Source organism: Ambystoma mexicanum, chromosome 6q (genome assembly GCF_040938575.1).
Source record: "Ambystoma mexicanum isolate Mex_15411 chromosome 6q, UKY_AmexF1_1, whole genome shotgun sequence".
NCBI classification, from domain to species: Eukaryota; Metazoa; Chordata; class Amphibia; order Caudata; family Ambystomatidae; genus Ambystoma; species Ambystoma mexicanum.
This window is the reverse complement of record NC_090937.1, coordinates 52,314,264-52,338,662: the sequence shown is the minus strand read 5'-3', so window position 1 is coordinate 52,338,662 and position 24,399 is coordinate 52,314,264. Positions and strand designations below refer to the sequence as shown.

At 46.3% G+C, this 24,399-nt stretch overlaps 1 protein-coding gene across 3 annotated transcripts in view; it reads right to left on the bottom strand.

Moving 5' to 3' along the window:
- Positions 1-24,399, bottom strand: part of CLTA (clathrin light chain A) — a 297,566-nt gene that overhangs the window by 160,395 nt on the left and 112,772 nt on the right. For all 3 annotated transcript variants that reach the window (XM_069630466.1, XM_069630465.1, XM_069630464.1), the window contains exon 3: positions 8,771-8,888. In XM_069630466.1, the coding sequence (XP_069486567.1) occupies positions 8,771-8,888 (118 nt within the window). The remainder of the gene's footprint in view (positions 1-8,770; positions 8,889-24,399) is intronic.

Genomic DNA, 24,399 nt, shown 5'->3' with positions numbered 1-24,399 from the left:
TAGGCTAGTTGGTCCCACCAGCCCAAGGGAGGAAGTTGTCCCATACGGGTCTTCCCAGTCAAAACAAAAACATGGTCAGCACAGCTGCAGGGCTTCACCAGGCACTTTACGGTCCAGGAGGGTGCTGCTGGCATCTCTTCATGTCTTCTCCGTTGGATGTTGTCCTCCAGTGGTCGACTGCTTCTAGTCCCAAAAACCTAGCCTTTTAAGCACATTCTGTTAGCAATAAGCATATTTGACATTTTTGCCAGTGTTTAACAAATTCTCTTCTAAAACAGTTCGCTGCGAACAGGTTATAAATAGCTTCAGCCTGCAAACACACTGAATTTCTTTGCTAGGTTGCAGCTGTTGGGCATGGCGTCTTCGAGCACGTACAGGAGAAAGTTAAAATAGGTAGCAGCAGCTGTAGAGGGAAATGTGATATCCAGGCTACAGTTTATTTATATCAAAGTGAAAAGCTGTTGAAATGTAATCTGTGTTCTACCTTGTATATAGGATACATTACTCACCGTAATCGTATTTCTGATGCTTGTATCTGCTTAAATTCACATGCTGTGCATAGGCCGACATCTAGTGGAAGCTGCAGAGTATTAGTTTGTTTTTCGAAACTCAAAAAGGGGCGTCAACACAGGGAGTGCCAGTAATACTATCCCTAGTGTGACGTCCACTGTACCCATGATCCCTCACACGTCTAGGACCCTCAGATTGTATTTTTTCTGACATGAGGTAGCATGAGGAGTAGCGCGAGTACAGATAATCCAAGCAGATAGATAAGACTACAAGCATCCATACTCCTCTCAGAGGGGAGGAAGGGTGGGTTGCATGTGAATCTAAAGAGAAACAAGTATCAGAAATACGATTACGGTGAGTAATGTATCCCTTCCGAGGCGTGTGGAATCTGCTTAGATCACATGCTGTGCATAGATTAGCGAGCAGTGTTAGAAGGAGGTGGGATGTGAGAAGGGTCATGAGCAAATAAATGTCTTAGAAACGCTTGTCCCACTTGAGTATCTGTCTTGGAATGGGTGTCAATGCAGTAGTGCTGAGTAAAGGTGTGAATAGAGCTCCAAGTAGCTGCTTTGCAAATGGTGTCAAGGGGTACATTTGCAATGAAAGCCAGAGTGGCCCCAATGCCTCTTGCAGAGTGGGCTCTTGGCGTGAAAGGCAACGTTTTTTCAGAAAGGGAGTAACAGCTGGATACAGTTAACAATCCACTTAGAGATGGCACCTTTAGAGATACGATCTCCCTCTTTGCCTGTAGCTACAGAGACAGTTGGTCTGTTTTCCTTAGCGGTCTGGTTTTGTTTACATAGTATAGGACCGCCCTATGCACATCGAGTGTGTAGTTTCACTTCAGCCGAGCTTTGTGGGTCTTGGAAGAAAGCCGGAAACTCGATGGACTTGTTCACGTGGAATTTTGAAATAAACTTAGGTGAGAACCTAGGATGTGTACGTAAAACCAGTTTATCTTTGTGGACTGTAAAGAAAGGATCCTGCACTGACAGAGCCTGAATTTCACTGACCCTTCTTATCAATGTAATTGCTACTAAGAAGGCTGTCTTATAAGTCAGGTGTTTGAGACTGCTTTATGCATGGGCTCGAATGGGGGGCCCATGAGTTTAGCTAGCACCACGTTAAGGTCCCATCCTGGTGGTAGGTTAGAAATTGGAGGGTGAAGTCTCTTTACTCCTTCCATGAAGGCTTTAACCACAGGTACTTTCCACCAGAACACCTTGTTATGGGAGGTGGTGTATGCTGACAGAGCTGCCAGGTGTACCTTTAGTGAATTAAAAACCAACACTGCGTCCAGCAGGTGGAGCATGTATGCGACAATAGTGGAAGGCGTGCAATCAACAGGGTTGATTTGCTTATTCTGGCACCAGATAACGAATCTTCTCCATTTGTCAAAGTAGCAGTGCCTCGTGTTTGGCATCCTAGACTCTCTTAGGATGTCCATACATCTCTGCGGCAAATTGAGATGTCCAAACTCTATGACCTCAGGAGCCATGCTGCCAGGTTCATTGAGTTGGATTGAGGATGCACTTTCTGACCCTGGTGCTGGGACAGTAGGTTGTTCCAGCCCGGGAGTTTGATGGGTTCGCACACCGCTAGTCTGCGTAAGTGTGGGAACCACGGTTGTCTCGCCCACATGGGAGCAACAAGGACGAGCGTTATCGATTCTCCGTTCATCTTGGTGACCACCTTCCTGATGAGGTGTTGGTGGAAAAGCATACGCAAACATCCCTGACCAGTTCATCCACAGGGCGTTCCCCTGGGAGTCTGGTTGGGGGAACCTGGATGCGAATCCTGGGCACTGTCTGTTTTCGCTTGTGGCGAATAGGTCTATAGTGGGGAAACCCCACTGAGAGAAGATATCTTCTACGATTTCTCTGTGTTAACACCATTCGTGTTCCTCTGGGAGGGGGATCTCTGCTCAAAGCATCCTCCAGAGAATTGAGATCCCCTGGAACATGTTGAGATGACAGGAAGATGTTCCGTCTGAGTGCCCATATCCAAATTTTCTGGGCAAGCTTGGACAGATTTGGCGAATTAGTCCCTACTTGCTTGCACAGGTAAAACATGGCTGTAGTGCTGTCCGTCCGGATCTGCACGGACAGGTTCAACAGGTAGGGCTCAAACGCTTGAAGCGCTCTGAATACTGCCAGAAGCTCTAGCGGGTTGATAAGATTCTTGGCCACTGAGTGAGACCAGAGACCCTGAGCTGTGTGGTGGAGATGGTGAACTCCCCAACCGGACAGGCATGCGTCCGTTGCGACTACCGTCTGTATTTCGGGATTGTAAAAGGGTTTCCCCTTGGACAGATTTTCTCTTGTCCACCAGTGAAAACTTTGTACAAGTGTTGGCGAAACGACCACTAGATCGTCCCACTGACCACTTGCCTGAGACCACTGTTTCGCAAGCCATTCTTGCATGGGACGCATGCGCAGGCACGCATGGGGGACCAGGTAAATATATGACGCCATAATGGCCAGCAAACACATTGCTTTGCGTACCGTTATCTGGCGAACGGCCCGATATTGCGGAATTTGCAGCAGTATATTCCGAATTCTTCCCTCTGATGGAAAGGCCAACCCCTCTTGTGTGTTTAGGACAGCTCCTAAGAACTGTTTGGAGTTGCTTGGCTCCAGACTGGACTTTCTCATTTATGGAGAAACCTAATTCGAAGAGGAGGTCAATCGTTCTTTGAATGTTAGTTCTACAAATTACTGGGGTCTCCCCAGTGATGAGCCAGTCGTCTAGATACTGGTACACGGGGATTGCCTCCCTGCGTAGGTGTGCCGCCGCCACCGCCAGTACCTTGGTGAATACCCTTGGAGCCGAGGCTATCCCAAAGGGCAATACCTTGAACTGGTAGTGCCGACTTTCCACCTTGAAGCGCAAGTATCTTTTGTGACTGGGAACATGGAAATATGAAAATAAGCATCTTTCAGGTCCACTGTTGCCATGTAATCCCCTTTTTCAGGAGGGGGGATTACCTCTTGAAGAGTAGTCATGCAAACTTTTTGGGGCTTGACATACTTGTTTGCAGGCCTCAAGTCCAATACTGGGCGCATTGTCAAATCTTTTTTTGGCACAAGGAAGTAAGTTGAATAAATACCCTTGTTTACCTGGTGTCCCGGGATGAGTTCTATCGCGTCCTTTGCTAGAAGATTGGCGATCTCTTCGAGGAGGATCTTCTGGTGGTCTAATGAGTGCACTTTTTGACGTGGCGGGTGGTTTCGGGGACGCTCTAACAGTTCTATGCAGTATCCTGCGGACACTGTGGACAACACCCATCTGTCTGATGTGATTCCTTCCCAAGGTTGGGTGAAGTTGGTAATGCGTCCCCCTACTGGTGATGCATGAGAAGGGACCCTGAACGGAACGTCACTGTTTTGGTGGAGGCGTGCCACCGCCTCTACTGGGGCTGCCTCTACCCTTAACACATCCTCTCTTATTACCCCTGCCATAACTCTGGGTAGACTGCTGGTTGTTGTTCCATGGTGTACCCTGCCCCTAGGAATAGTTTGTTCCTCTCTGGGAATTTTGTCCGCGTGGGCGACCAAAAGTGCCATTCCTTCTTTGATTCGGGGGTTTGTTGGTTAATTGGCCTAGTGATTTGAGAGTCTTGTACTCATGCTTGGCATTTTTCAGGGCGTCCTCTACCGCCTTCCCGAACAGTAGATCTGACTCCACCGGGTTTTCTATTAATGATGCTTTTGTTTCGGGTTTGAACCCAGATTGGCGTAACCAAGCATGTCTTTTGATAACAGTGCTTTCTGCTATCAATCTGCCGGCGTTATCCGCAACATCAAAGGTTGCTTTTAAGATGCAACCGGACACGGCTCTTCTCCGATGCAACCCGTGCCTATTGGCCTTTTAAGGGTTCTGGGGTGGAGTCTAGGAGTGCGGCGACTTCCTCCCACTGGTGGCAGGTGTAACTCGCCAGTAGGGTGGTGGAGTTGGCGATCCTTGCCTGGTAGGCGGAAGTAGAGGCTACTTTCCTACCAAAGCCATAAATCTTCTTGCTCTCCTTGTCGCTAGGAGCTTCAGACGATGACAGGGGTGTTCCCGCCCTCTTTCGTGTGTTCGTACCTACCAGGGAGTCCGGTTTCAATTGCCCCCTTATGTACAGCGAGTCTGATTGGGCTGCCCTGAAAAAGTTTCGCTATCTAGGGGTTTACTGCCCTGGTGAGGTTGGGATTTACAAGGGAAGGGTCTATCCTCCTTTGTATCGATTTAAGGATAGGGATGGCATGGGCAACAGGTCTCCTTTCTCCCACTAATACTTCGGCAAAGTCCCTCTCTTCCTGTGCTCCCTGGGTGTCAATGTGGAAGTGTTCTGCCGCTCTGGACAGAACTTCATTCAGGAGAGGTTGGTTGTCGATCGGGGAGTCGGTAACCGGGGGATCTTTGTCTACTGGGGAATCTACCCTGTAGGTTTCTGGGTCGTCCTCTTCCTCCTCTTAGTCCTCATCATCCCCATAGTAGCCCGTCCCAGATTGTTCTCCCAACATGCCCAAATCAGGATCCTCAAAGTGTGGATCCTCATTATAGTGAGAGTAGGGCTGTATACAGAAAGGGTCTGAAGACCATGTTGGTGCTTCAACCCGGGACTTCTTACTTGGGGGTACCTGGTCCCTAGAACCTGAGGGTGAAGCCCCGTCAGGGGTATATGAGTGGAAGTGTTCAGGATTCTTGGCATAGATGTCTGCCAAAGACGACATCCTAGACATAACTCTGTCTATGTCGTCACTGGACCTGTCCTTTGAGCTGGGAATGACTCTTTCCTGGGAGAGTTTCCCCGTCTTGTCCTGACTGGACCTCTGTTAGTGCAGGGGGCTTTAAAATGACAGAAGACTGAGACTTGTCCGTCTGTTTTTGCCTGTCTGACTGCTTCTGAGGTGTGGAAGAAGGTAGAGAATTCTTCTTTTGTTGTTTTCCCCCTCCCCGTTGGTGGAAGAGTGTTTTCCCTGTTTATTTGCCCCTTCGTAGCCTTTCGACGTCTGGCGTCGAGGTTCGGAGGTAGTGTCCCTATCTCTAGAGTGTGGAGGTTGGGACTCGGGAACAGCCGTTAAGTGGTCTGTTGACACAGACTCCTGGAGTGCGGCCTGGGGATAGAGATCGGCTTCGTCTTCCGACGATCGAACCTCAGTTACCTTAGGGAGCGAGGCACTCTTGGCAACAGTGGATGGCTGCCTGGAGTCATGCGACGATCTAGATCGAGAACACACAGAGGACACCGATTCGGTGGACCATTCTCTGTGTGCCTCTTTCCGAGAACTTGACGTGCGTACCGAGTCTCGGTGGGACTTATGTTTGGTGGAAGTGGTGTGGGTAGCGCTTGTCACACCGGGTGTTTTCCCCATTGCCGCCCTGCCGGACGACCTTCCGAGGTTTGGGACTTGCGCTTGGCTGTCTCTTGACGCCACGTTACCCTCACCATCCGAAAGCACGGTGTCGCTGCCATCGCTGAAGGCGCCCTCTGCTGCCATGGACTCTTGACGCCTGGCCTGGTGGGCTCAACGCTTGATCGAACGGTCCTTTAGTGTTTTCGGTTTAAACCTACTGCACGCTCTGCAGTTCGCCTCAGGGTGGTCCCTCGGCAAGCAGAGGTTGCACGTGGCGTGTCCGTCAACCCAAGGGTACTTGCGGTTGCACTTGGGGCAAAATTGGAATGGGGTACCCTCCATACGCACCTTGTGGCAGCGGTCTAATGATTGTAGGAATATATAGAAGATGTACCTATGTATTAAAGAGTGTAGAGTATGTGCGACCCCCCCCACTCTCCCTATTTGCAGGGCCGAGGCCAGAGGCCTTCCAAGGCCCAAATCCGTCGTGCAGCTGTCGACGGTTGATTCCTTCTCCGGGCCGACGTCAAGTGTCAAACTTCAGTGGCTCGACGCTGGGGTGGAGAAATGGGGAAATATTAAGATATTTTAGCAAAATTGTGGCTAAGGCCAGGAACTCCGCGGGATGCTTCCGACCAGTATGGCGGAAAAAAACAATCTGAGGGTCCTAGACGCGTGAGGGATCATGGGTACAGTGGACGTCACACTAGGGATAGTATTACTGGCACGGCCTATGTCGACGCCCATTTTCGAGTTTCAAAAAACAAACTAATACTCCGTAGCTTCCACTAGATGTCGGCCTGTGCACAGCATGTGATCTAAGCAGATTCCAATAGCTGCAGATGTTACAAAATAAACTCTCGCTCGCTGAGCATAAATACTCTGTTTGGGTGCTCCATTATTTGTTAGATTCCACAAAATGGTTAATTATATGATATTTTACAAATCCCATTCATTCACAGCCCGTGCAGTCAAATCACCCAGCAGGGTGGCTGTCCTCCTGGACAGCCAGCTGGCAATCAGAACTGGTTTCACTCCAGCACACCTAGAGACAATGGACAGGGAAATGTTGGGACCCTGCCTCCATTCCTGCATTTCCAGACACACTGGAGCCTGGGTGGGCTTCAGTCCTGAAGCTCGCCAAAGGCAAAATGCACAAAGACTCAAACCTGATAGTTCCATCTCTGCTTTTTACTCTAACTGACAAGAAACAGCAACAAAAAAAACAGGGCCATTTTGAGAAAATGGTCACCCTTGGGTGCTGTGCTGCAGTCGAGGAATCAGCCTGCAGATACATGGCACAAGGTAGTAAAAAAAGAAACCACTGCCACCAGCCATTCAAGTTAGTAAGTGTAACAATGTTACACGAGAACTGGGATAAAGGAGTTACTATGCAACCCTCCCTCAGCACTCCATAGGGTGTTGTGTGCTGGACACAAAAGAAAGGTAAGACAGGGGTCATCTTACTATTCTTGAGAACAGTAGTTCAGCGAAGAAAATGTAGTTCAACATTAAGAGAAGTCCAAGAGACTTCTCAGTGGCACTGCACAAAAGGTGTTGCGTGTCAATGCAAAAACCAGATGCCCATGGGGTTTACCAGACTCCATAAAAAAAAAAACAGTAAGAAACACAAAAATCCTAGGTAAAAAAAAATAAAAATAAACACTAGAGAGTGAGAAAAAAGTCCCACTCAGGAGTTAAAATTAAAAAGCCCCGAGTCCAGCAAAAAAGCTGGGGGTCTGTAAGGTTATTGGCACAGAACTGAAAATTCCCCAACACCTATACACTTCTAAATAGAACCCCAGGAGGAAAGAACACATCAGAACTACTTATTTGGTCATCCGAGGCTTACCACTAAAGTTCTTTCCTGTTATTAGCACATTTGAATACACACCTTTGATCAATCAGCATTAGCAATCCCTGCTTGACGAGTGAGATGCCCTCCATTAAGAAATAGTGGGACCAGCCACCCTCTTGGACAGGTTGCAGGTCCATTTAATTGGCTGTACACCTTAAGCAATGTTTTGGACGAAAGGAAACCGGTCAGAGCATTTCCTTTGACCAGCACTCTGTGTAGGCTAATCAGAATAAGCTCATGTTAGGACATCACACCTTGAGAAATATAACGCTAGAATCATCTACCTACAGTCTGAAGGTTTTGCCAGAGGAGCTCCACAATTTTCCTCACAGTTTGTGACAACCGCAGTAGCATTCAACAATGAATTTGCATGGTGAATATTAATCGCTGGGTTTAAAGAACAGCTTTACGGTTCAGGGAACACAAAGCTTCACATTGCATGTAACCAAACCATCCTGTTGGCCTGCAAATGGTTGCTCCTTACAAAGCCACATCCTAACCCTGAATGTTGCAGCTCTTACCAAAACATGTAACCATTTGTCTCCCATTTATATGTACACAAAAGCATTTGCTGTGGAATGCACGCTAGGTTTTTCTAGAAAGTTATTTTCAATACAGACAACACTAGAACGAATCCCCCCCACTATTCTACCCCAAAAAGTGTATGCACCTCTACTTTAGCCTAATTGACAAAAACAGACGTAGCAGGGGCAGGCCCCATTTTTCAGTGGTACATTATAATTACAACAGTGTCCCGTCTCATGTAGAGCAAGGAGCACCTCATTTGAGATGGCAATTGTAAGTTGGAGGTCAAATAAATTTACAGGTAATCTTAGGTTTACAATACTACAAACCATACATACATTTTTGTTGGTCGCGTCTGTCACCTCAATATGATTTCAGATTGTTGACAGTCGGGCGTGGTGCTTACAAAACCAAAGAATTCCAACAGTTTTGTAAGCACCCTCAACATTTTTGCAAACCTGGAGTGGGATTTTTTAGCAAGCTAAAAATCACGAAAAGGATGCAAATGTGACAAATATGTGCGCTTTTAAATTACCAAGTGCTTCTAGGCGTTCCTTCTGCTCTTCTCTCCATTTACGAATACTTTCTGGCTCAGACTGTAAACGATCAGCATGCGAAATAGCTGAATATCCATCTGTTGGGCCGTTGGTTTCCTGAATAGAAAAAAAATATATTAACCTTCACAACAGAAAATGAGCTTCTGGTGGTCATATCCAGCAATAAAGTGACGGAACGCTCAATATTTGGTCCTCGGACAACATACGGAATTATTCAAGGAAATAAAGCATTCAAGCACAATACAGTTCTGTTTGTGGGTATGTGTATAGAGCAGACCTACCACTGGAATCAGCAGTGCTGTAGACATGTCTGGGTTCTATGCTCCATGGTTAAGGAGTTCAGTAAAACCGTGTGCATGGACCTAACATTTTGCCAATTGCTGAACAAAGCAGCAATTGTGTTTAGATGCATTGGTGATCAGCACATTTTTTTATTTTCAAGATATTAACCTTCTAGAACTTCAACTCTCAAATGTATGGTGAAGGTGAACTGAAGCTACTGTAACCAACTTCAAAGGAGTTAAATATGGCACTTCATCATTTTCCATTCATCTGCCTTCTTAGCTCAAGCAAGCCAGAATACAGAGGCTCTTATGCTTCATGCTTTTTGCACAAAACATTACGCACGTTGCAGTCTCTTCTGATGAATCTTTAAAAGCAGATGGTTTAAAAAACTCCCCTCAATGTGCCACAAAACATCCTTCAAAACTTTCAAAACCCATGATTTCACCCAATATACAAACTAAACTGGCATCATTTACATTTAAAAGCTTAGAACATATGCACATCAGTTCTAGGGGCATTGCCTTTCTTTTTTAATATAAAACTAAAAAGGCTTACCCAGGGAGACCACATGACCACTTAAGACTAATGCAAAGTCTAAACATTAAATTCCCCATCATTTACCTCACTGTAGCTAGGTGAGATTAGCTCACTTTGTGAAAACCACTTCACCCCTCTCTAGCCCTAGGACGAAGATGTGCGCCAGACAAAGTTAAATCACTATAACCGGCAAAAAAACAGGAAGTAAAATACTTCCAATAAAAAAAAGGAAAGAATGGACACAAAGGAGCAGGTTACCTACTTGCACCCAACCAGCTCCAAGAATGTATTAAAAAGGTGGTACCAGCAGAGCAGTGCCATGGGAAGGACCTTGAATATTACTGATCTAAAGGGGAACTTAAGGTGATTAAAAGTAGATTTGATCTCTAAAATATTAATTATAGTTCCATCATCCATACTTATTTGCACCTCAAATGATTAATGTGTACCTTATAAAAACAAAAAACACATTGAGAATGGAAATGATTTTTTACTCTATAAACAAACCTGTATGTCAACTTCTAAAATAGGAAGTAAAATCCTCCAAAAAGCTGACTTTGCCCATGGAAGCCTTGTGCATTTTTTTTTCACCCAATGTCACTTATCCGAAGGAAAAAAAAAAACAGCTCACAAAATTGTTTTTTTATTCATATTTAAACCTTTGGATTGATTGCATCATAAGAGATTTTGCCTTCAATGAAGATCATAATATACAGTCAGTGTAAGAGGTCGACTGGTTAGGCCCTCATAGAAGGGTAATGGCCATCAATTATGATTGTATAGTCCTTTAGAGAACACTAAAGTTACATATATAATGAAGTGGGCATATTTTTCAATGATCCTCACCAAGGACCACCATGTGGCAATCCTTACTTTGGAGTAGCCTAGTTCTTTCACACAATTAATGTTAATCCCTCTGAGGAATTAGTTAACATGCGAAACCGGCTGCACTTGCTGGGAAAATTGCCTATAGGTATCTGAGCACACTGCCATCCCACTGTATATCACCTCCTCGACCATGGCCCACAAAGGTCATGCTAAGTGCCCCCTTATGCAGCGTTGCTTCAGTCCCCTTAGAATTACTCAATAGCCATGCTATGAAACTGGTTGGCACTCTTGTCCCCCTAAAAACCAACCTTGCTAAGACCAAACCATACACCCCCCTCACCACAAACATTCAATCAGTATCCTAGAGAAATAGTGACTTAAAAACTAACCCTGGAGATCTCACCAACCCAAAATCTCCCCATCAACAGTAGGATTCAGATTACAGTAAGCCAAAATTGCTTACTACGCCACCAGCATCGCGGCAGCCTCTAAAAGGAGCAAGGCATTTTATCAAGCCCTGGCCCAACTCAGGTTCCAACAAATCAGGAGAAATGGGACATAATCAACAACTTTATAAGAAGCCATTTTATTAAATAAAAAAAATATGGTAAATCCACCAGATGATCATATTAACTTCCCACAGCAATAGACCCTGTGCACTCCAGCACGCACAATGCCCATTTGGACCGAATTCTCTCCCCCAGAGCACCTAAAAACAAACAAAAAAAAATTAAAAAAAAAAAAATGTGCTTCCCCTCAAACCTACTTCCTACTCTCACAGTATCATCCCTGGCCTCCATCATTAAACAATTGATGGGCTCGGCACACACTCTTCAGCATCATTAATGCCTCCCATACACAAGGGTCATTCCCGGACACTCAAGACTCATGCAACCTCTTTTGAAAAATACCGACCATAGAATCCCACCCCCCCAGATGACCTGGCCAATTACTAGCCCATAGTAAACAAACCTCCCGTTTGTTGCCAAAATCTTGGAAAAAGTAGTAGCTACACCATAACTTGCTAGAATTGAACTACACCTCTGCCACAACTATCAGCAACTATCAGTCGGAGCTACACCCCAACTGTAGCATCAAGACAAAAACCATCCAGGTGATCTATGTTGACCTGCAAATCATGTTTAAGGGCGACTCATGCCTCCTAGTAATCCTTGACCTCTCGGCTGCATTCCACACCATCGACCATCGTATCAACCTCGCAGGCAGGATGGGTTTTTCTGGCACTTTTGTGAGCTGGTTTACCTCCTACATCTCTGGCAGACACCAGACCATCAAGATGAACACTGCGTTCTAACCGACTCACAGTCTCCTGCAAAGTCCACCAAGGCTCCATCCTGTCACCAATCCTTTTTAACCTTTAAATGGAGACTCTGGGCACATTCCTCAAAGGTCCCAATAAAGCCATCCATCAATACTCAGTTGTACATGAGAATAAAAAGCTCACAGGACAGTAGCCTCCACAATTACCTAGCCATCATCCAGTCCTGGATGTCGACTGCCTGCATCAAACTTAACCTATCCAAGACAGAATTCGGCCTCACCAGTCCCCCTGCTAAACAAATAGTCGAACAGTGGCTCACTGTTATGTGCCTATAAGTATTTGATCTATAACTCTCGTATTCAGCAAAATCCATATCCGGATTTCCAGATTGTATTACAGGCCTTTGTGATCTTGCACATAGATTGGCTAAATTCCTTCCTCACGGGGCTCCCAGCCGCACACTTTGCTCCCCTAAAAGCAGTCTACTACCCCTAGTGTAACCCAAATCAACAGCCCAAGCATATTCAAACACTGAATTTCACTCCTGGAGCTCTTCTATATCAAGTAGAGGCAGAGTCCTGGATCCCGTGCACTTCTTTAGGAAGGATGAGTATCCACACAATTAAATGGGTGAAAACCCATTTGGGTTTTATTATTGTAAATTAGACATGTGGTCTTGTGTGGTCAGCCAACACGCGTTTCGACCTCTAGGGTCCTTTTCAAAGCTGAGTATTGCACCGTCGGTACGCATTCGCTGCTCTCGTTGAGCCGACTAATGTATGGTATTTTTCCATCGTTATTGCAATGTTATGGAGCATACACTCTTACGAATTAGGGTACTGGCACATTATCTATTGACTCAAATGCAGGGTTGTGTTGGAGCTTAACAGGGGTGTGTTTCCAAACCTGTCACCTGCAAGAGTGAAAAAGGTGCCTCAAGTAGTGAAATTCACTATTTATTGTGTAATTTGCATATCTTGAAATCATTAGGTGTCCAAATATGAATAAGAAATTAATGGCTGATATAGGTGTGCACCTATTGCAGAGTTGAAGGACATAATTGGAATAATAAAAAATGCCTTGTGCCCACCCTTCATTATTCTAACCCCTTAGGCTAGATCTACATTATGATCACTTATTAAAAAAAGCATGGCGTTGTGCCATCGTCTGTGTAGGTCCATGGCTCCTAGTAAAGCGGAACCGCAGTCATACGCACAAGGAAACATGGCGAATGGCCAGAAGTGAGCATTGTCACGGCAAACGTGCCTGTGATCGGCCTTCTTGTTTTATGTCAAAGGATATGCATAGGGTCTCTGGGCTGTTCTGATACAAAGAAAATGCTTACCCGTGAAACCGCAAAACCTTTGTAGAACTCGCAACAGTCTTTGCGATCGAATCAGCGTATAAAACGCTGGAGCGGGACCATGTTTGTATAAATGCTTCCCGTTGTCATAGGAGACAAATTCAAATAAGTGTGGTTCAAGGTAGCGGTCTATGAAGGCAGTCATCTTGGAGTGGCCCATTTGCTAATGATGTATGTCAGATGGGCGGAAAGCTCCAACTACAGGATGGTTGTGCAGTACAATGGAGTTTTGGGCCATTTTACATATAAATTGGACACTTTAGGGAGTACATTATGCATTTAGGTGCTTAATGCTCAAAATGTGCCCGCTTCTAAATTCTAATTATGCCTAGTTAGCCACCTACCTGATGCGTTTTTGGATACGAGGTATATAGTACTGGTTTTATACATGATTAGGTCCAAGTGATAAAAATGCAGGTCCAACGCATTGCACAACGTTGAGAAATGGGTCTCCAAACTGAAGAGTGCGTGTGCGATCCAGATATGCATCGGAACGTTCTTCAGGTAAATTGGACAGTTCGAAAATCCATTAGTTAAAGCCTTACATGTTTTAGTACTTTATAGTTCACAGGTTTTGCCCACTTCTGAATCCACCTTGTTCTAGTTCACATGCCTATAGCCAACTTGCAGGTATGGTGATATAGGCCAAGACATAGCATATGGGCGATGGCGTGAAGATACACATTAAGAATATCTAGCTGGTTACATTGAACATGTATTATAGTGTAGGGTGTCAGGAATAGGAAGTGAACCATAGAAGTCTCATGTAGTCACTGCTGTAACTCATGATAGTCGGATATATGATGCATCAGCCCAGGGTCGTAAGGATTTGCCAGTTGATTCAGGTCTGGGTGATCGGTTTTTAATCTAAAAATCGATTTAAGTTCTCTTTTTAGTATCAAGGCATGCATGTTTCCCCCTCTAGGTGGTAGAGATACCTATAAAGTTTTCTCCTCATGTGTTTTTTTAGGAAAAGTGTTCAACCAATGGAGCATTGGGTCTTCTGGTCCGTATGCAAGATTGGTGTTCTTGTATTCTTTTCTGGATTGGTCTGGCCGTCATCCCAGTGTATTTAAGGTTACAGGGACAGGTGATAACGTAAATGTTGTTACTTGTGTTGCAATTTGTGAAAGAGTTGTTCCGAGGAATGCGCAGGCCAAGGTCTAATATGGTGGACCTAGAGGTAAATGGGCACACTGACATGAACCACCTGGGGCATGGTTGAAGTCCATAATGTTGGTTGCAGTGTGATCCCGGTGCTGAATAATAAGATCTCACCAGGGAGTCTCGAATATTACTTCTGCGTTTAATGGCAAATCGTGGTGGTGCCAGTGTTGTGCTACCTACGTTAGGGTCAAGAAAGATTCTCAAACTGCGGCAACAGTTTATCCTTGTTAAACTGTGAGGAATAGCTGAATACTGCCGTAATACAGTCCTCCTGTATAGCTCTGCTATTAAACTAATGGAATATTACGTGCCTGTTTCCTGGCGTTCTTAAGAGCGTTTTCTTGGATAGCCTCTTTAAATCTTTGCGTCAGGGACTGTGCTTGTCCATCATTCTGCAATGCCAGAACAGTTCCGGCGAAATCACAGTTATTGACCAAAGGGCAGATTGGAAGTAACTGTTTTGGGAAGCTATCATACTGCAACAGATTCGGGATGTGGGTTTTCTAAACACTGTGCTGCTGAGAGTTCTGTCTTTTGCTGTAATTTTCAAGTCCAAAGAATTGGACTTCAGATTCCAAGATGGCCGCCGCACTGTGAGGACGTGCATGCAGCCCTCAGTCTCTTTTGCAGCAGCATTTCTGCCATGAATTACTCCGAGGCAATTACTCAGGGGCCACATTTGACAGCAGCAGTATTGCGGGATGGACTTCTGCAGTTTTCAGACGCGGGCAAAGGATAGACTCCAATTTTGGTGTGCGACCACGACGCTGGGACTGGGCGTGGCACTTTGCAGGCAGGCTGAAGGGACGACTCTCCTGCCAGACATCCGGCGGGCTGCTGAGGTCCTCCCCCCTCCAAGTGGAAATCGATCAGCAGGGACTCTGACTTCATAAGGAGCATAAGACGCTAGTGCTCTCCTGTGACGGGGATTGAAAGACCTTGAGTGCAGGGAACCCCATGGATCAAGGTCCGCCACTGCTAAAGAGCATAATACCTTGAAAACTGAGCAGTGGAGAAGGAAAGCCCAGATCTGAAACACCTGAGGGGCTGCAACTGAATGAAGCATTACCTCAGTAAAGCAACACGTGGTACCTGGATGGGGTAGACTGTTTCCAGATTTCTTTATTGAGCATAAGCCACTCCACGGCAGCAACAGTGTACTTCAGCTACACTGCGCATGGCATACCATGGTGCACATCCTCCCTTTCATGTGTACCCTGACAAGAGAACCTGAAGAAAACACCAAAGCATTGCACCACTAGAGTATTCCCCTGTGACTTTGAATCTGCATACCTCATTTCACTGTGGATATTTAGACTTCATAGGTGATTAGAGGAGTCCAGTACATGCCAAGAGGTATGAAGAAACAGACCTAGGCCAGCCGAACGCAACCTCTCCGAAAACCAGCTACCATCCCCCCTCTAATCCCACCCCCCTGGCAAAACTGTGGGGAGACACACTGATAGAACTGTGACCACAGACCCCTCTGTTGAACGGCTCTTACCGGAACTACACTCAAAGCCACATGGCAGCATCTAAGACCGACTTTGCTAAAAGCTTTCAAGACTCCCAGGACAAATCCTGCGCCGCCTTTCAGATGCAATTCTCTTCATTTACTACAGAAATAAGACATTCTCTCAATGACTTTCTCAGCCCTGGCCGAGCATATAGATACAAGTGAGCAGGCAATACAAAACTGACAAAAGAAAGTAAACCAGCCAAAATGGCTCTGGAGGGCTTATTCAGAATCACCCGAAATCTCAAAATTCAAAGTGAAGATTTCGAAATCGCACAAGGCGGTCAAATATTTGCATAAGAAACCTGCCGGAAACAGTGTCGGATCAGAATCTCAAAGAGGCAGTTACTCAGATCTTCTCGAACCTTATAGCTGGAGAGGAGCATGAGGGTATCCGGTTGGACCGGGTTCATCGAACTGGCCCGAAGCAAACAGACCCAGGAGCCTGCCCGAGAGATACGTTGGTGCATTGTACCCACAAAAGGAGCCAATTTTACGGTAGGCCAGAACAGCGGCTCCAATTAGTCACCATTCAATTGTACCAATTCCTTTCGCAGATGACACTCCAAAAATGAAGGGACATACATGTGGTAGTTAAAGTTCTTTGCACAAGCGAAATAAAATACAGACATTCCCATTTGGGTGGAAAGCAACATAGGATCACATCCTGAGAGGCTGGAATCGCGCTTCTTCAAATTGGGGAAGAACAGACAGGTAGGGGCTTCAAGAACTATGGTATCTCGTATCAAACAGTACAAAAGGGGGAATGGTCTACGGTAGACCGACACAGGAGATGGGGAGGAAATACACAGAACCAGAACTGGAGAGTCTGGTCTTAGAGGGCCTAATCCTCAGAGAGAGGTCACGTAAAGGAACAAGGAGAGTATGGTTCAGGCATGACAGAACTAAAGAAGAGATGAAGCGTTCCATCTTGGAAATGCATCCGTTCAGGTAGCGGAGGTGGGTGCTAGCACATCCGCACTTTTTTTAATTAAAAAAAATGTATTAAAATATTTTGTTTTTAATGCGTACGCATCTTTACAAAATTTACAACAGTTCATTTCACAACATTACATATCTTTTAAAAAGAAAAACAAAAAAACATGTATATATTAATTTGAGATTTTTAAACTGATAAAACACAAATTCCTCAACCAGGGCACATCATTTACCAAGTACAATAAAGGATCACACCAATTAACAAAATCAAACAGAATCCACTTACAGCATGAGTGCTGCATTTATGCACTTTGCCTTGGGAGAATAGGTGGGTCCCAGCTGGGGCTGGTCACTCCAGGATACAATAGGTACTGTGAATCGCCCAAAGGCACAATATGGGGACCCGGCGGTCAGGGAGGAGGGCAGAGTTTGGACAGAGTGGGGGACTCAACCGCTGGGTTTATGAGGGCTTTAGGAGTTTACAGTGATCAAACCCATGGAAACTTTCACAATTTGCCCAATTCAAATGTTTCTCATTGAATATTAAGAGGCTTAATACTGCATTGAAATGCCAGAAAAGGTAGGTATTGTTGGGACACTACCAACCGGAGTTGGTGGCGCTCCAAGAAACCCACATATGGCGAGGGGATACATCTAAACTTCGCTTGCGAGATTACACGACTAGTGTGCAGGCAAATACAGAGGGAAAGGTTGCAGGAGTGCTTATTGCAATTGGAGCTTGTATTAAAGTACATCATACTAAGATTCACAAAGAGGGCCGATTTATATTTTTGAGCCTTGAATTACCTTTGTTGTGGCTAACCGTGGCTACTGTCTACGCCCCCAACGCTGGTCAGGATGGATTTCTGATGTCCATTCTAAATCAGCTAAACATTTTCAGAGGGGGTGGGGCAGGAATACTGCTTCTGGGAGATTTCAACAGGGCAAGGTACCCTGCCAGAGACCGTAGTATACTCGTACGTTATGCTCAACCTCCCCTTCCATTTCCCTGAAGCACAAACGTACACAACTATCCTTGGTCGACGTTTGGCTGGCTCTCAGAGGAGTGGATAAATGTTATATATGTTTGACACTTACATCAATCCTTTTCACATATAGATTACACATAGCTTCAATCCCATTGTTAGGTAGAATTATCCACATCACTAGACACCCAATTACTCTGTCGGACCACGCTCCGACTGTGACCGAGATAAGTGTCTCCCGAAAATCTCAGAGGTTATGGACTTGGAGATTTCCAAGAGGAGATACTGAGAGATTTAGTTATTAGGGACAAAATAGCGGAGCAGATACAGGAGTTCTTGGATTTGAATCTGGTAGGCCAAACTACTATAAATAATACATGGATGAGTTTAAAGCGGCCCTTCTGGGTCTTTTAAAAGCAGAAGCGGCCAACAGACGCAAGCAGAAATTAGCATTGGAAATAGAATTGGAGGAAGATCTTAGTAGGGCAATGAAAGGTTTGGAAATAAACACGGGACCGATCACGCAAAAGGCATATAAGCGATCCAGTCCGCCCCAATACTCCCGACTGTCCCATGCATGCACTCTTGTCCGCCTCAATCATGCATGTACTGCTTTCCGCCACTCGCACTCCCGTCCCCCACTCGCACTCAAAGCCGCTCTATTTACTCCAATCCGTTTCGTGTATTCTACGTTTTTTTATGAACTCCATTTACATATTTCATCCGTACCATTCCGTGCATTCTAAGTTGTTTTATGCACTCAGTCTACAAATTTTTTCCCGTAACATCTTCATAATTCGTCCGTTCTATCCACCTATTTCACATGTTTCATCCACTCATGTGACCCATTTCATCCACCTATATCACCCGATCCATCCACCTACGGCACCCGATCTAACCACAGATGTCAGCCGTTCCATCCACTCCATTCACATGTATTTCATTCCATTCACATATATCATTTGTTCTAGCCATATAAAGTCCATCTACATACTTCACTCGTTCCATCCGCTCTACGCATTCAGAAGCTCTACGTACTTAACCATTCTACGCACTCATCCATACGGCGTAATGCAATCTGCACTCATTCGTTCTACATACTCATCGGCTCTACGCAATACGTCTGTTCTCTCTAGGCACTCGTTCACTCTAGGCACTCACTCGCTCTAGGCACTCGTCCATTTTATGCCCTCACACGCACTATGCATTCACCTGTTTTGCTCGCACATCCGCTCTACGCCCTCATCCCTTCTACGCACTTCTCCCCTCTACACACTCATCCGCTGTCGTGATATACAAAGTGCCAATTTGCCAATTAGGGCTTTAGATGACAGCATTAGCCGCTGAAAGCCAATAGTTGGTTCAAAGTATGTGCTAAATGCTGAAACTAATGTGTGATAGCGCCTCCATTACACTTTAGGGAGCTACAAGGAATATGCAGGCCTAGTAGGGGTGGCAAGTCAGATTATGCATTGTGCATAGACAGGCAGGGCGGATGCCCCAGTTCTGTAGCTAATAAAGACATTGGAGGGTTTGGAGCATTATAGCACATATATAGCGCTTAGATCTTTAAAGTGCTATGGGCACTAAGCTATGAGTGCAGGCCTGGTAGAGCTTGCTCACATGGGGTTAATTCATCTTGGCTTCTTTTAGAATATTCTGCCTTTCTGTAGCTCTGCATGGCTATGTAAACAAATCCTCTTTCTCTGGGAAGGCACTGATAAGACATTCCTGAGCTTTCGTGCAGATGGGCTCCAAAGGGGCGAGGGGGGGCACAGAAAGGAGCACAGTGGAAATTCACTGAGCCGGGTTTTTCCATAAGTAAACTTATTTCTTGTACAAGGATAGTGCGTCATGGTGACTGACAGCACAAGATTACAAAAATGCATGCCCACATGAATCAGGTGGGAGATCGATCCGTGGACTTTGTTCGAGCAAGAGCGAGTGTCCGGAACCTGATGCTCTGCCGGCACCCTGCAGCTTTGTCATCTGAGCGGGGCTGGCAACAGCTAGCTTATGAGGGCCAGGGTCTCCCAGCGCTGATTGAAGGGGTGTAAGACTGTGTTTCTCTATATTTCTCTAAGTTCTATGTTTCTCTATATTTTGTGTTTGCTCTAATGAGCTTTGTAATCGTCGCTAATACTTGAATTCCAAAGTGTTCCTAAATTCACTGTTTATGCTTTTTTGTCTAATAAATGCTAAACATTTTGAAGGTGTCATTTTTCACTAGCATGAGTTCACTGCTCAGCACGATAGAACCTCTATTTTGGGCTGAATTGGGTAATTTTTGCTCTCAAGGGCTGGTCCCGAGGAAGATTTTCCCCTTTTCAAGACATCCGCTCCCCGCACACATCCGCTCCCCGCACACATCCTCTCTTATACACTCATGCTTTCCACACATTCAACTCATCTGCTCCTCGCACTCGTCGGCTCACCTCACACATCCGCTCCACGTACTCGTCTGCTCCCCGCACTCATGTGCTCTATGTACTCATCTGCACTATGCACTCGTGCTTTCCACGCATTCAACTCGTCATCTCTCTGCACTCATCCGCTCCCCGCACTCGTCCGCTCTATGCACATTCATCTGCTCCAGCGATCTACACACTCTCCTCTCTTCCGTACTCATCTGCTATCCACACTCATCTGGTCTACATACTCATCCGGTTTATGCTCATCCGTTCTGTACATTCATCTGTTCTACGCACTCATGCGTTCTACTCGCTTCTCTGTATTTACACACTCATCCGCTCTACACACACACAACCGCTCTACACACGTAAGCGCTTAACATGTTTATCCATTGTATACACTCATTCGATCTATATAGTCATCTGTTCTTCCACTCATTCATTCTTTCACTTAGCGCATTCATCTGTTCCACACGCTTCATCCATTCTATTTCATCCACGCCATTCACTTTGTTCGCTCCTCATGCATTATGTCCATTTTCAGTAGTTCTTTGTTTCCCTATGATTTATTCTTATTATCTTCTTCACTGTTTTGATCTACTTTACTTGTTAAATTCTGTTTGTCCTTCTAGTTTATATTCAGGGTTATTGGCTGTCAATTTCTCGCATCTGGAAGTTTGTTGGATAGATGTCATTGAGATGCTGTTAGTCTGTTTGGGTTGGTTTGGTACCGGTCGGTTTTAGGGGAAAAGCCAGGTTTTCAGCAATTTGCGGAACGACGTTAAATCCTCAGTTAGGCGAATATGGGGTGAGAGCGAGTTCCACAGGGTGGGGGCCAAGGCTGAGAATGATGATCCGCCCAACCTGACTGAGTTTGTCTTAGGTACGATTAGCAGGCCGGCTGAGCTTGATCTTAGGGTGCGTGGGGGGGGTGATAGGGTTTTAGTTTGTCTTGAAGATATTGAGGTCCGGTTTTATGCAGTGCTCGATGGGAGATGCATAAGGTTTTGAAAGTCACCCTTTGGGCTATTGGAAGCCAGGGAAGCGTCTTAAGGGCTGGGGAGATGTGGTCTCTTGGGCCGAGCGCAAATAGCATTTTGGTTGCAGCGTTCTGTGCCCTTTGGAGTTTATTCAGTTGGTACGCATGGACACCGAGGTATAGGGGGTTTGCGTAGTCCAGTCTTGATATAATGATTGATTGGACCGCAGAGAGTCTGTTGGGAAAGGAGAGATATGGAAAGATACGCCTAAGAGTTTTAAGGTGGTAGTGGCAGGACTTTGAGACGTTGCTGACTTGGCGCGAGTGTTAGGTCAGAGTCAAGGGTGCATCGAAGATTCTTCACTGAGTTGCAGGGGGTTGGTGAGTTGCCCATGGCGGGTGGCCAGGGTAGCGGGTGCGGAAGAAGTCCGGAGTTGCCACATACCATGATTTCCGTTTTGGAGGGGTTTAACAGGAGGTGGCTTTCGGTCATCCAGAGTTCTATGTCGAGGAGGCAGTAGGCCAGGAGTTGGGTTTTGAGTTCATTAGTTTTAGAATTAGTTGAGTGTCAGCGTATTTGTAACACAGGATGTTGTGTGAACAAATTATTGGTGGGAGGGTGATCAGGTAGAGATTGAATAGGAGGGCGGATAGGCATGCTCCTTGTGGGACTCCTGTGTCGACTGGTCGGGATTGGGAGGTATAGGTGGAGAGAATCATTATTTGGTACCCATCTTTGAGGAATGAAGCAATCCATTTAAGAGCGGTTCCACAAATTCCTAGGGAGTGGAGGCAGTCTAGGCGGATTGAGTGATTGATAAGGCAGCAGATAGGTCAAGAAGGATCAGTGCGGCGCATCCCGCAAAGTCTGCTGTCATTTTAAGGTCATCCCAGATTGAGGTTAGGGTGGTTTCGGTTCTGCGACGGGCTCTGAAACCTGATTGTGCGGGGTCTAGGAGATTGTTGGCTTCGACAAAGGCATTTAGTTGGGAGTAGGCGGTTCGGTCAATGAGTTTGGCAAGGAATCTGGTGTTTGAGATGGGGCCGTAGTTTTTGGGCTCGAGGAAAGGTTTTTTAATTAGCGGTTTGACTTGAACCATTTGATTGCGTCGGGAAAGATACCAGAGGAAAGGGAGGTATTTATGATGGATCTTGCGTGTTCTCCTGCGCAGGTGGAAGCGAAGATCTCTTTGAAGATTGTGGCCGGGCAAGGGTCCAGCGGAGAGCCATATCGTTTGTAGAAAAATAGGAGTTTGAGAAATTGTTCTGGTGATATTAGACTAAAGGATTTGAACGTTGGTTGCATAGTGGTCGCAGCTGGTGGGCTTGCCGATATGGGGGCGGGGGCGGCAGTATTGCCTGGTGGATGCAAGAGAGCCAGTTTGGTGGCTAGAGTATTTGTTCTTTCGAGAGCCGTGGTGTAAAAGCGGAGTGAGACTGAGTCGCACAGTGATTGTGAGGGGGTCAGGACAGTAGTGGTGCAAGCCGGTTTAGTGAATTCAGAGATGATTTTGTGGAGTTCTTTGCTTGGGTTTTTGCAGTTTAGGATTTGGGAGCTGTAGTGGGCTTTTTTTGCTTTCCGGATTTCGGCCTTGTACTGATAGAGGTGTCGGGCCAAGGTGGCCCTGCTCTCCTTGGTTTTGTTTTTCTGCCATTTGCGTTCTAGGTATTTATATAGTTGTTTAGTGGTCTTCAACTCAGGAGTGAACCATCTGGGGAAGAGGCCACGGTGGGTTGCAAGGGGGGGTATGAGCTGCATTAGAGATGCGTTGAGCCATGAGTCAAAGGCGTCAGGGGTTAGTGGTTTATTGAGTTGGTAAGTAGGTGGTGGAGACTTGAGGAGTGCGTCGGCTAGGTCCGGGACGATTATTAGTTTTTTCCAGCATTTGCGTAGATTCGGTGGTTCGGATGCGAGTATGGGACGGGGGTTGGATGTTCGAATGGCGAATGAGAGAATGAAGTCATCGGACCAGATGATAGGGGTGGGGGGGGGTTTAAATGTATCCGGGAAAGATGGCATCAAGAGTGTGTCCTTTATAGTGAGTCGGGCCATTTATGTGGGGTTGGAGGTTAATTGCGTCTAAACCGTCAACCAGAGAGCGAGTCATAGGGTTGGTCGGGATGTCGAGCCATATGTTGAAGTCTCCAAGAAGGGTGAGGTTGGGATGATTTAGTTGAAGGGTGTCAATAGAGTCGCAGAAGTTGTTTGTGAATTGTCTATCGTAGCCAGGGGGCCTGTAGATTAGGAAGCTGTGTGAGAGCGACGGGGAGAGGGATAGTTTGAGAAGGAATGATTCGCAGGCAGGAATGGAAGGTTGGTTGTCAATTGTAGCGTGGAAGCGAGACGGGAAGACGAATGCTACTGTCCCTCCTCTAGTGGGACGGTTCAGTGGGATGAGGGAGTAGAGTAGTCAGGGGGAAGGCTTCAATGGCGATTGGGGCGAAGTCGTCAGAGAACCAGGTTTCAGTGATGAAAACCAAATCTGGTTTGTCAGAGGCGAGGAGGTCAAATATGGAGTATCTGTTTTTTGCTATGGATCGGGCATTAAATAGGATGCAGTTCACATCGGTGGTCGAGGTTGGTCTCGGAGCAGGAGCGGAAGGGGGTGGTGGCGGAGAGAAAGGAAGCTGGAAAGGGAGAGGGGTAGGGTGGCAGCTGATCGATGGGAATAGTGGGCGAGCAGAAGAATTGGCGGGTTTCCGGCGGGTTTGGGTGGCTGCGTGTGTTAGGATGATCGGGTTTGGCTCGGGGGATTTGAAGGTGGGGTGTGGGCGGTTAGGAGTTTTAGTTGCAGTTGATGAGAAGTCTAGGGAGAGGGGTTTCAGGAAGGGTGAAGCTACGGGGGAAGGAGGTGATTGGGGAAGGAGGCGGTGGGTCGAGACAGGGGAGGCAAAGAGTGCTGAGAGATTGAGAGGGACCAGGTACGATTCCGCTTTAGTTTCTTTATTGCGATTGGAGTGTGGGAGACAGGGGGGAAGGGGGGTAAGAGGGATGCGGCTTCGGTTCTTGCTAAGGCTAGGCGTGCAGTTTTTAGGGAGGAGAAAGGATGCGTTCGTGGGGGGTGGGGGTTTGTGGCCATGCCGGGGGGGGGGGGGGGGTGGATGCTTGCAAGTCGGGGTGTGCCCGCTATGGTAGTGAGGGGAGCGGTAATGGTTAACGTAGGCTGGTTGGTGGTGGAGTTCGGGGAAGGAGTGGTCTTAGGGTGGTTGGCTCGCTATCGTGCCCCTCTGGCTTGGTGTTTGGAAAGGCGAATGGTAGGGAGTCCAAAGGAGGGTGGGATGATTTGGGAAGGGGGGATGGGAAGGAAGGCAGA